At 39.8% G+C, this 12607-nt stretch overlaps 1 protein-coding gene across 6 annotated transcripts in view; it reads left to right on the top strand.

Moving 5' to 3' along the window:
- Positions 1-12318, top strand: part of NCOA7 (nuclear receptor coactivator 7) — an 83843-nt gene extending 71525 nt beyond the window's left edge. For 5 of the 6 annotated variants that reach the window (XM_021547146.3, XM_021547145.3, XM_031504380.2 and 2 more), the window contains exons 11-16: positions 3991-4138; positions 7373-7504; positions 7638-7790; positions 8294-8389; positions 9092-9165; positions 10031-12318. In XM_021547146.3, the coding sequence (XP_021402821.2) occupies positions 3991-4138; positions 7373-7504; positions 7638-7790; positions 8294-8389; positions 9092-9165; positions 10031-10166 (739 nt within the window). In that variant the 3' untranslated portion in view covers positions 10167-12318. Of the gene's footprint in view, positions 1-3990; positions 4139-5097; positions 5703-7372; positions 7505-7637; positions 7791-8293; positions 8390-9091; positions 9166-10030 lie in introns of those variants that run through there. The other variant, XM_021547148.3, reaches the window with a different exon arrangement.
- Positions 12319-12607: the final 289 nt, after the last annotated feature.

Genomic DNA, 12607 nt, shown 5'->3' with positions numbered 1-12607 from the left:
CTTCTGTCTCACTTGCCTTTTGTGCCTGCTGGAGATGTTCTCTCTCCCTGCGTGGCCTCCCAGGCGCTGCGTGTGTCCCAGCACACGTCACCCCACGACCAGCACAGCGTGGCTGAGTTAATCAGTGACTGCAGCACTGCTTCGTGCTGCCTGCTTGGTCACTGCAGGGCTCACCTCAGCACACAGAAGGGGTGTTGGGCATCTTGAGTTGCCTTATATACAGATTACTCAGGCTAGGGCAGTTTCTTGCCAGGTTCAGCTGAGCAGAGGGGCACCCGTGCTTTTGGACACAAATAGAGATTGATTGTTTTGCTGGGAAGTTTTGCAATGGGTATAGCTTACAGTATTAGAGGGTAAGTCTGTGCTCTTACTATGTGGATTTATGTTTAAGTGGTATGTAGGTTTCCCACCTTAGTGAATTTTGAGTAGCAGTAGCTCAGTAATTAAGTCACGCATTTCCTGAAGACCTTTTACAAGAAAATGCCTTGCACGGAGACACAGATAGTAATGCAGAATTTCTTTGCTTGTAAGTAATAGCATTGACTAGGTCCTTAGTCAAGAAGTAAATCTCTTTAATTTTCCACAGTGTAAATTCTGCAAACATGTTCGGTTTATGAATGTATAATTTGCGCTGAAGTTGATGTAAAAGACACTGCACTGAGATTGTGCTGCTGAGAAGGCATCCGCTTTTTTACTAGATTTAGAATCCTTTTGAATTAGCCTTTTATAAGGAGAATACTCCTGGACTCCTGATAATAAGATATCAAACTGTACAGAGGAAATTTATGAAAACCTGTTTGTATCTATAGCATAATGTCTTATAATGAGGGCTCATAGAAGTCTCTATGAACTCATAAAAGCATATGAGGGCTTACAATACCTCAGCCGTCAAGATTTGTGAAGAATCATCATTTAGTCAAGCACATTTATAAGAAAGTCATAGGATCCTTCTGAATTAATGTCTTTCTCTGGGCCAGAAGCAGTGGTTGGACTTAGAGCCTTTTGAATATTTTCTTTCTGGAGTTATTGACTTCTATAGTTGTCTCTTTCCAAGTACTTCGCTTTTTATTGTCTCGCTTTTAGTGCATGCTACACTCATAAGCATGTGATCACCAAAACAGCTACTGAGTTCTAAGATAAATTTTTTCACAGCTGTCTAGTTGACTGTAGCAGTTCCTCAATGGTTTTTCAATTTAAAAATTGGATCACATGTTTTCAATTTGGTAGCTTGGAAATACTACTGTATCATAATGTTAGAAATTTATTAGCAGAGCATCCATTTTCAGAATGACATCACCTCTGTAATCACCTATTTCTATTTTATGTTGTTGCTTCTTAAATCTGGACTGTCTGGATCTATCAACCGTCCATGGCAGAGGAAAACTTAGTTATGTACTGCTTAAATAAACTGAGCATATACAAGTCCATGTGGTCTGACAGGAAATGTTCTGAGTATATTGAGGAAGTTGGCTGATGTTATTGCAAAACTGCTTTCTATCATCTTTTGAAAGGTTGTGTTCAGGGGGAGTGTTCCTTAATAATTGGAAAGAAAAATGCTGCAACCATTGTCAGAAAAATCAAGGAAGTATCTGTGGGAGCACAGGGCAGTCAGCTTCACCTCAGTCCCTAGGAAGCAAGTCCTTATAGACGCCATTTCCAAGCACACAGAGGGGAAGACGTGATGAGGATCAACTGTCATATATTTGCCAAGGGCAAATTGCTTTTCTACTGACCAAATAACTTTTCTGTTTGAGACTGCTAGCTCCTTGAGCAAAGAGAGAGCAAGGGATTGATACCATCACATTACTAAGGCTTTCAACACAATCTTCATAGTATCCCTGTGGCCAAATTGGAAAGATATGACCTGGACAGACAGGTTGCAGGTGTTTGTAAAATTGAATGGACCTCAATTGATCAGGCTCAAAGGGTTGGTAGTTGGTCTGAGTGGTGGTGAGGTGCAAACGGTATTCTTGGGGACTGATACTGCTTAATGCCTTCATTGATGACATGGACATTGAGACAGAGCATGCCTTTGTCATTTTGGGGAATGACACAAAATTTGGAGAGTGCTCATAATTGGAGGGCAGGGCTACTTCAGAGGGGCCTCAACACAACAGGCTGACAGAAATGTCAGGAAGTTCGGAAAAGGCAAATGCAAAGTTGTGCACCTGGGAAGGAGCAGTTCCTGCAGCAGTAGAGGGGAGCAGGCGACCTGGGGAGTAGCTCTGCCAAAAAGAAGTTGGGGAAGTTGAGAGCAAACTCAACATGTCAGCGATGTGTCCTTGCAGTAACAAAGGACACACCACTTCTTGCTGACTCAAGTAAGGAGATACAGCCAAACAACTTGGGTGGTCATTAATCCCCTCTTTCTTTTAGACACTTGGTTAAAAAATGGACAGGAGGGGACAAGAAACAGAAAATGTAGGATGGCACCAGACCCTTCTCAGATCACATGCTGCATTCTTCGGGGGGAAATGGTGATGAGATAAAAGAGAAACAAACCCCAGGAGACAGGCTATGCATGGAGAACTTGCAGAATCACTGTTGTAGATTTTCCAACTCAAATGGACAAGAATGTGCAACCTCGTCTAACTTGGAAGTTAGCTCTGTTATAAGCAAGAGCTGGCCAAGATGATTTCCAGAGGTAGCTTAAAACATAACTACATTCTGTGATTCTGATATACAAGTGTGCTATTCTCCTTCATCCACCTGCCTAAACATGCTTTCAAACTGATCTTACCCAGACATCAGAAACCACTACATTTGTCTTTTCTTAGGGATTTGTAAGAATTAAGTAGTTGCTTTTCCAGAGTAGGACTACTGTATATAAAATACACAGTGCTCAAGTCAGTTATCTTTTTCAGTTAAAGCTCAAATTAATCAGCAAAGAGCTAATCAGACTGCTTTTTCTGAAACCTCTGTGAGCAATGCTAATTTATTCCTTTTTCATTATTTCCATGATGAAGCAAAGTAAATTCTTTAGTCTTTTTGTAGACTCACTTGAAAAAAATCTGGACTTATACTAGTGACCCTAACAAATTTTAACAGTGCGGAAAGGGTATTTTAAGATTATTTGTGCATACATATAAATCCAAGTAACTTGATATATGGGGGGAGGGGGCAAGTGTCTGTATTTCTAAAAGGTGTTTTCTGTTGATCTAAGAGTTGCTGGATGTAACTTTCTGGTGAAAAGCTGGAGGAAGATCCAATATCATAAGCACTTACTATCTTTCTGGCCTCTTTACTGTGGGTCTGATTTTTTTGTTGGCAATTCAGCTTCTTGTAAGGTGGATCCACTGTTGTATTCCTGTTTGAAATTGCACGTGTTCATTTTAACTTAATACATACATTCCTTCTTCAGAAATTGTTTTGTGGCTTGTTATGGATGTTGTCAAGGAATATCTTTTAAAGACAGTGGCTGAGAGCTGATTACATTTATGGAAGAGCATGAGCTGCTGGTACTATATCCTTAGCCAAGCTGTCAGTAACAGCTTATTTTCATAATGCTAAGAGAATGAAAATTGTTTTGTGGCTAGCTGCTTTAACTTTTAAAGGGCAGCTAAAACTGTAGTGTAGGCTTTACTGGTGATCTCATTTGCTTGTGCTGGAGGTCAAACTAAATGGGTAAAGTGAATGTTTTACAGAGTTTACTTTTGTGTCTATGACCTAATATCAATCACTTTGACTTCTTAATATGAATTGTGTGGAACTGGACAAGCCATATTACTTTACCATGATGCTTTGGCTTTGCATATAGCAAAGGGAGGACAAAAATACATTGTGAGGAGTGAAAGCAGAGAAACCTTGAAGTGGTTCAAGCTGCCAGGTGGAGGGAGCTGTTGCCTTGTGTGGTATGAGAGGGTGGAGGTACATGATATGTCATGTTTGTGTAGTTGTCCCTGCTTTGGCACTGGGGAAAACCTCTGTGTTACATGACAGTGTTGGGTTCATGGACCACTGAACAATGGTTGTCTCCTCTTCTCTTCACAGGGTGGATCACTTGTACACATTTTTTGTTCAGTGGTCACCAGAAATATATGGAAAAGATGCCAAAGAGCAAGGTTTTGTTGTGGTAGAAAAGGAGGAGCTTGACATGATTGACAACTTTTTTAGTGAGCCCACTACTAAAAGCTGGGAGGTGAGTGCTTTCTGCCTTTACATGAAGCATGTGGGTATCAAGTGTGCATCCTCTGCTAAGAATCTCAGCAGTTGTTCTTTTGAGGATTTTATGGTGTTTTTTTATAACAGTTGCTGCTTCATATAGAGGATTCCTTTAGGCTTGTATATGTTTCACAAATGTATTAATCTTCCTTCAGTCTTCATTTCTTCTCTCCCTAGAAGGAGCATGTAAACAACTGGTAGCTCTCTGGTGTGCAACCAGCAGAAATTGTGTAAATATTTTGACCATTTGATATTAGTCTTTTGCAAAGTTATACAGGCATATGTGGTCAACATTGCTAAATTCCTCATATATTTCCTACTGTATTTATGTGCTACAAATAAATTCTTCAAAATGTATATATGTGTGTAAACATCAACCCAGACTTTTGTGTGCTGGTTGAAATGGATTGGTGTGTGGGGATATGCCAGACTCTTACTTCTCGGGTGCACACAGCAATACTGTTTGAATATTGGGTGCAAGTAGGATAAGTTTATCATTGGACTTTGGCTTTTTCATGTGTGGTCTTCTGCAATCTGTTTTAACCACTTGGCATGCCTGTGCTTGTTATCTCCTTCTTCTGCATACAAAGCCTAGTTTCTAAGGGAAATAAGCGTACACTCATTTTTAAAAAACATTATTTCTCACTGCTCAAACACTTTCTGTGCTAAGGATATGGGATAAATTAAACAGACAAATAAATTCCAAAGTGGGAAATATCTTGATGGTGATTTAAAAGTAATCTGATTGTTCATCTTAAACATAAACTTGTTTTCTTCAAATTCTACTACCCTCTCTTTTTTTGTTTGTTTATTTGAGCATTTTGATCTTCACAGTATGTTCTGTTGAAAAATGACAGGAAGTGGGACCTGTCATTTTAAGTGTAGCAACCTCTATTCCCAAGGAGCTAATATTTTTACAGTTCTGTAGCTTCTCAATGTTAGTGCTTTGTGAGCTGAAAGATAAAAAAAACCAAAACACCTTCCTTGTTTTGTTTAGAGCTGAGTGCAGTCATACATTGCTCTAGATTTTACTGTTCAGTTATTTGCATGCCATTTTCATAAAACCACAATGAAGAAGAGTCAGTGATCTAAAGACAGATGTAGGAGAGATCTGGCCACACTGAGAACTCGTCTCTCATTGTTTTATTTAGATATTTATTGAAAGGAAGAAAAGCTGGAAACTGCTTTTAAAGGTGTGTCTCTTTTTGTAATACGTTCTAGCTTCATCAATTTCAAGTAGGCTTGCCAGGAAATCTCTATTGAATAAAGTCCAAATTTGGGCATGACTGTGAAAGTTTCACTCTCCCTTGCGGGGAAACAGAAACTCTTAATTGTAGAGCAGTATATAAGCAATTTTATCACGGCGTGCCATGGCCAGTAGCTGTCTATCACTCTTGGGGCTGAGAACTCTTGCCACTAGAGCAGGGGTAGAGTAGTGGGTATTGAAAATAAACTGCTAGATGATGAAAAAGAGACAAATGCCTTTGAATATTCGAATTATTTACTGTGCCAGACCAGACCAGGAGGAACCTTTTGTGGAGGTATGTTGAATTGTTTCCCATTTGAACAGTGTGGATCTGATGATGGAACTTCTGTCCTAGTTATAAATGTGCTCTGTACTGAGGTGAGGGGAATTTCCACCTTAGGTGGCTTCCTTTCTCATCCCTATAAAATCTTTGAAAGACTTTGTAGATCTGGTTTCTGTAGTGATCAGTTCTTTTCATCCATTTCTGCTTTTGTGTGGTCTGTAAATCCCTGATCTTGCAGATGTCTCTTTCTGCAGTTGTTTACTGAACTTCATTCACATATCCAGTTCAGAGACTGAATAAATGTGTATGCAGAGAAGAGGTGGGGCTTCTCTGTCTCTGGGCCAATTTACAATTTACAACAGTGTTAATAGGTTTTCTCTGGTTGCCAAGGTGAGTTTGGTTGTATTTTGCTACAGATACTTCTTGGTTGATATGCTGTTGTCTGGTACTTCGCTCCACTCTTGGAGGGGAGACTATTCCTAAAAGAAGGTCCACAAAAGTGGGATTGTGTAGTTTTGATTTAATGTGTTAATTTAAAAATACACAGTAATGTTCTGGGAGATGAGGTAGGAAGGCAAACCAGTCAGAAGGTGAAAAAAGAACAATGATACAAGTAGAAAGATTGGGGTTTTTTGAACAGTTTGTTGTGAGCGTTTTTTTAATTTTTAATTACCCTAATTTTGCAGTGCAAACCTTTCCTGAAATTGACTATATGAAAAATTTTACAGCACAGGATTATCTGCAGTCTCAGAAGGAGAGGCTGGAGGGTCAGGATGAAGCTGTAGATCTCTTGCAGTATCATGGGCAAGAATATGTGTAACTGCTCAGGTGTGCAGGGACACATAGCAGTGTTTGTTCTGCAGGCTGGATTTTGCCTTGTGATCTCCCTTCCTCTCTTTTCCTGACCCTGCAGTGGAGTGCCAGTGCCCACGTGCCCTGCTCAGTTCCAGGCATCTGCAGGATGCAGATGGACTGGACATGAGTGCATGCAGCAGATGCATGGTTCTCATCCCACTGGGGATGCCTGGTGTGATGGAGAGTATTGGGGTTGTGAGAGTTCCTCACCAGCCCTGCTCCTCATGCAAAACTTCTGTGCATTGTTGTGTGGTTAAATGTACACCTGGAGTCAGTCTAGCACATTTGCCTTCTCGCCTGAGGGGTAGGTATGTGCAGGACCTCCAGGCTGTTGACAACTTCTGCAAGTTCCAGCAGTGATTGTGAAGGCGTGGAGGAATTATGCAAAACTTGATCGTGTGTAACATGAAAGCCATTTGGAAGCCTTATTGGCAGCGAGGTGCATAGCAGAGCACAGTGGACTCTGCAGCTGCATCCTGAAATTCCTGCTCCTAGATAAGACCACTGTGTGATACATTCATGGAAGGAAAAGACGGTTTAAGGTTTCCTGTTTGTTTTGTAGCTAGGCCTCATTGCTTCCCCTTCTCTTTCTCATCAGCTCCATTTCGGAGCTGTTGCTTGCAAAGTGCCATGGTGGCACTGAGCTCTAGCTAAAGATTTTCCCCTTTTGCTTAAGGGTACCTGTGCTTGATAAAATTATCCCATATGGTGTTTTTTCTCCAAACAGTGTAACAGCTGAGGAGTAAGTTTTAAGTGAATTGGCTTCAACAGAGGATTGATGGTGTAAGAGCTGTGCTTTAGGTTGGACACTTGTTCTCTTGCCACAGATCATTACTGTAGAAGAAGCTAAACGACGAAAGAGCGTTTGCAGTTACTATGAAGAAGAAGAAGAAGAAGATGATACTTTGCCTATCCTAAAGCATCACAGCGCTCTTCTGGAGAACATGCACATAGAGCAGGTATGGCTGAAAGCCCACAGGTTTCCTTCTTAAGTGTGGTACTGTCTCTGTTGAGTGTGAGAAAGAGAACAGGCTGGGGTACTGCCTGTGTTGCTTGTGTAACCATTTCCCTCATTCCCTGCTCCCTGCCCAGCTTGCCCGGCGCTTGCCCGCGCGGGTGCAGGGCTACCCATGGCGCCTGGCATACAGCACGCTGGAGCACGGGACCAGCCTGAAGACTCTGTACCGCAGATCGGCCGCTCTCGACAGCCCAGTTCTCCTTGTCATCAAGGATATGGACAACCAGGTAAGGAGCTCTGGTTCCACAGGGGTGGAGCAGAAAGGGCAGCATTTCATTAAATGATCATTTTTAAATGCTAGTCATACTATGAAGTCATGTCATACTAAAATAAAACATTGGTGTATTCTTTTATATTTTCTACTGCGTAGAGTTACCAGAGGAAAGTACTATGGCACTAATAAAAGCTTTAGAATTGCAGTGAGTGTAGTAGTGCCTTTCTTAAGTGTCTCAGTTAAGGAGCTGTCACAAGCAATACCTCTCTGGAGGTCTCATTCTTCAGTAGCTGCTAGAGTCAGCAATGCTGCTGCCATTGTTGCCATCTGGCTTTTAACTTGCAGGATACAGAAGATGTGGAGGAATACTTGCACATCTGATACACTTCACTAGTTGGTTCTTCTAATATGAAAATCAACTTGTTTGTAGAAAGTATTTTGATATGTCTGGGGGGGGGGGGTTCTCTTGAATTCTGCACTTTCCACAAAAGCAGTGTAAACATTTTATTCTAACAGATATTTGGAGCGTATGCTACTCATCCCTTCAGGTTTAGTGACCATTACTATGGCACTGGTGAAACATTCCTCTACACTTTCAGTCCACATTTCAAGGTAAGTGGGTGGCTGTCCACCTTCTGAAATAAGACTTTTTGGTTCCACTTCCAAATCATTTATGAGATTTTTATGAAAATAGCATGTTTGAGTGTAGAAAAAGTGCCAGATGTTGATGAATGCAGTTAATCATTCATTGCTTCAATGCTATTGCATTCAGAAAAAGTGTCACTTTAATTAATTACAGACACTTCAAGCAAAAGTGTCTGTAACTATCTGAAGAGAGGACAGTCTTTAAGGGTGAGGAGAGGGTTTTAAGTGAGTTGAAGGGGAGGACCTCAGGAGTGGAAGGACTTCAGGTGTGGACTTTCAAAGACTCAGCTGGAAAGGCAATGATATCAAGAACAGGATATAATCTCATGCATTCTTACGATCACAGTGACCCCAAACAGAGATAAGAGTGCTTCTCAAATACCCCTTGAAGCTCGTAGCTTATGCATTTTTTCGGCATTGAACACATTGTTCCTTTTTAAGAGGGTACTGCTTGATTTAGAGAGGGAAGCAGCATTTCAAATAAGGAGTAGGGTGCTTTGTTCATAGTTTTAAATATGTACTGATGTTTTACTTTCTACCTTACCTTTTCCTCTTCCAAGAAAAAGGTAAAAGATGACATACCTCTTAGCTGCCAAGTGTGGGTACCCAGTAGTTTGAGATTACAAGAATCCTCAGTCCAAGTATGTTCATGCTTTTTCCCCTCCTCAGGTATTTAAATGGAGTGGAGAAAACACCTACTTCATCAATGGAGACACTACCTCTCTGGAGCTTGGAGGTGGAGGGTGAGTGAGTGTTCGGTTTTCAAATCATATAGCCACCTTTTATTTTTTTAATTTAAAATGGAAATAGGGACAATGTAGGTGCAAGAAAAACTTAGCAGTAATGTGGCTGAACTTTGGTAAGCTGTTTAGCAGAGATACATCAGCAATCTAATTTCTGTTACAGACTGAGAGCGATTTTGTTTGCTTAGAGTGACGATGTTAGGAAAGGAGGGTATGTTGCAGAGTTAGGGTTGTTTTCAGCCAGGAAAAGAAACCAGATGTTTTGGGTAGATAGATCACTCATTGCTGAAGCGGTTTGTCACTGGAAGATAATCCCTAATGGTAATTTTGCCATCAGTTTCTAGGGTTTATCAAGTGGTCCTTACTATGTTGTTGTTTTTCTGTTGGTGCACAAAGCAAGGATACAGACAGGGCATAATCACGAGTTTCAAAGGTCAGTAGGTACAAAATCAAGGGCTAAGGCTGTACAACCAACTAAAGCTTTCTTGGAGGTTGCACCATGGGACAGCTGGGCATGGTTTGCATCGGGAGTGGATAACCAGAAGGTGCTCTGTCCACATCCAAACAGGGAAGGGACACCAAGGTCTGTGCCCTGGTGTAGCCACAGCTGGCAGTGAGAGCAGCCAGGTGGCCCAGGGCTGTGGGCACTCACAGGGTCTTACGCTCTGCCCCACTCACTGGTGCAAACAAAAGCAAGGGAACGGCTCCATGAGCTTCTTGGGGAGTGCTTTGCCAGTACTGAGCTCGTCACATTTGGCCTCAGAGTCACCTATATTCCTCTGTATTGCTTCTTTCATTGTTTATACAGCTTCCAGTGCTTTCACTGTGCTATGTAACACCAAATCTTTTGTGTATTTCCTTTTAGTGGCCGGTTTGGTTTATGGTTAGATGCAGATTTGTATCACGGGCGAAGCAACTCTTGCAGCACCTTCAATAATGACATCTTAACTAAAAAAGAAGATTTCATAATACAAGATGTAGAAGTATGGACATTTGAGTGAAACACTGACTGCCTTAAGGACTGGATCCATTAGGCACTTAAAAGGTATCCAGAAGGCGCAGGCTGCCTCACAATGTTACATGCTTTTTCCTCAAGTTTGTACCAGAGCATGACTACGCAAAAAAATCCAACCGAACAGCCCAAGAATAAAAGAATTGATTTTGAGAGGCAGTAAGAGACAGAACAGTAAGAGTTCACTCTGAAGTGCTTTTTACTTCCTCTTCAGTACTCTTCCATTGAAGATAGAATGCTTATGAAAATGTTCATGATGTATAAGTTGAAGACTTTTTATGTAAATGTGAAAAAGATCCTGTGGAAGAACTATAACTGTCTAGTACATTCCATGTGTATTTATGTTCAACATGCAGATACTGACCAAAAATAAAATATTACTTTACCAAAATCTACAGCATACTGTTTGCCATGGAAAAGAATCAGAAATAGGTGTACACAGCACTTAAGGGAACATGTTTTTAAAATTATTTTATTTATTGTTACTGTATAGTAGATTTTTTTTGTAAATGTATTAGCTGTGAGTTTTTTTGTTTAATGTTTCAAATCTCATTTTGATAATTACTATTGAGGTGGGTTTCTTATGCATTGGCATTTATTCTGAATGAATTTATTTGATTTCTGAAGTTAATTTTTATACTTTTCTTTTGTAAATGAGATTTGGTTTTCATTATACCCTAATTAGAGGGTTTGTTTTCCTGGGAGAAACACTTGAGTGCATAATTCTGTTTCATTTTCTTTTCCTGAAATAAGGGAGAAGGTGGCTAGTGCTTCTTCTTAACTTTGCTGTCACATTCCTGTTAATAGATAACTATTTTGGCAGTGTATGGAGACACTGGGCAACTTGCCCCCTGGTGTAGACTTTATCAGTTCTGTTGCAGTCCACAGAATTGGGATAGCATGCTCTGAGCACCTGCCTGAGTATTATTTGACTGATTATGAAGGAGATTTCTAAGAGAATTGTTGTTCTGTATCACCACCAAATGGTTCAAAATAAGCCACTCACTGTGCTTTGATGAGCACTTCTCTATAAATTGAAGAATTTGTTGAGGAGAAAATACAATTGAGATTTAGAGAAGAAAGTTCCTAACAGGCCAGGTTACGTTAGTGTAAAACTTGTTTTCCTAATAATTACACATATAATTTCCTTTAAAAGAATACTTCAAGCAGCAGTTAACTAAATATTCTTGTTTGTTTTTAATGAATTTATCAAATACTTCCCCCTCCCCCCTGCCAAAACTGAAAAGACTATATTACAAAATTTGTAAAATTTATTTTACGACTAAAATATATGACAAAATTATAGAACATTTGGTAAATGGGGAGAGTGTGAGAGAGGACTGGTAATCTTCATTGTTTGCTAAGGAATTCTGCATTGCCATTAAGCTGTGGTTTTGTTTACACAATCCAGGCCTAACTAATATTAGGATGCTGTCCTGCCTTTAGACTTGAATATTTCATTGTCCTGAGAAAGGCAGGTTTTAGAGGCAGTAGTGTGCATTAAAACAGTACAATCTAATGTTGGAATATTATTAACTGAGTAATACTGCTCTTTTCTTTTTGCATAGATTAAATAATAATTTTAAAAAGCCAATTGCTTTTCCTTCAAAAGCATTTCTCAATCTTTATCTTGCACAGAAGTTTCACAGTCTTAAAAAACAATGCTATACACAGTAAGCCTGTAACATGCTGCACATGAGCTTTTCATGCTTCCTTTCTTTGTGGTCTACTACAGCCATAAATAAAGTTCTTATTGGTAATGCTTTAAAATATTTTGGAAGTTGTTAACAGCATAATGCTTTGAAGATACCCAGAATATCTACCACTCTTTGCTATTTTAAATGGTGGCAGAAGACCACTTAATAGTTTAAAAAAACCCAACCAAACAAACACCCAACAAAAAAAATCCCCACAACAAACAAAATGAAACAAAGTTCAACATTTTGCATACATTTCACTCTTGCTACCTACAACTTAATCCATTATATTATCCTTGTCAAAGCATATTTAAATGCTGTGGTCTATATTCAAAACAGTGTTGTTCAATCAAAATTCTGTGACCCTTTAAACTATGAATATTGAATATATGTAATGCAGTGCTATCACAATATTTTCAATAAAGGAATTTATGCATTCAGAAACTTGTTACAGGTACTTTCTCTTTTATTCACAAACTTTAGAACATTTTAAAGATGAAAGGATGCAGCTTAAGTTACAGGTTATGCTGACAAATACCTGTGCTACCGCATAAAAAGAGAATTTCAGCAATTCTGTATTTTACAAACACAGATAAGGAGGTTGGAGATTTTGGTGAGGTTGGATTTGGGGTTTGGGTGTTTTGTATAAGTGTAGTATGTTGTGTCCGTAAAGAGACCTGTGTTTGGAATTCACTCTGAGACAGACTGTGACAAAGGGCTAAGAAATGCTAGT

The sequence above is a fragment of the Lonchura striata genome, chromosome 3, assembly GCF_046129695.1.
Source record: "Lonchura striata isolate bLonStr1 chromosome 3, bLonStr1.mat, whole genome shotgun sequence".
NCBI lineage: Eukaryota > Metazoa > Chordata > Aves > Passeriformes > Estrildidae > Lonchura > Lonchura striata.
This window is presented reverse-complemented; position numbering and strand designations above follow the sequence as displayed.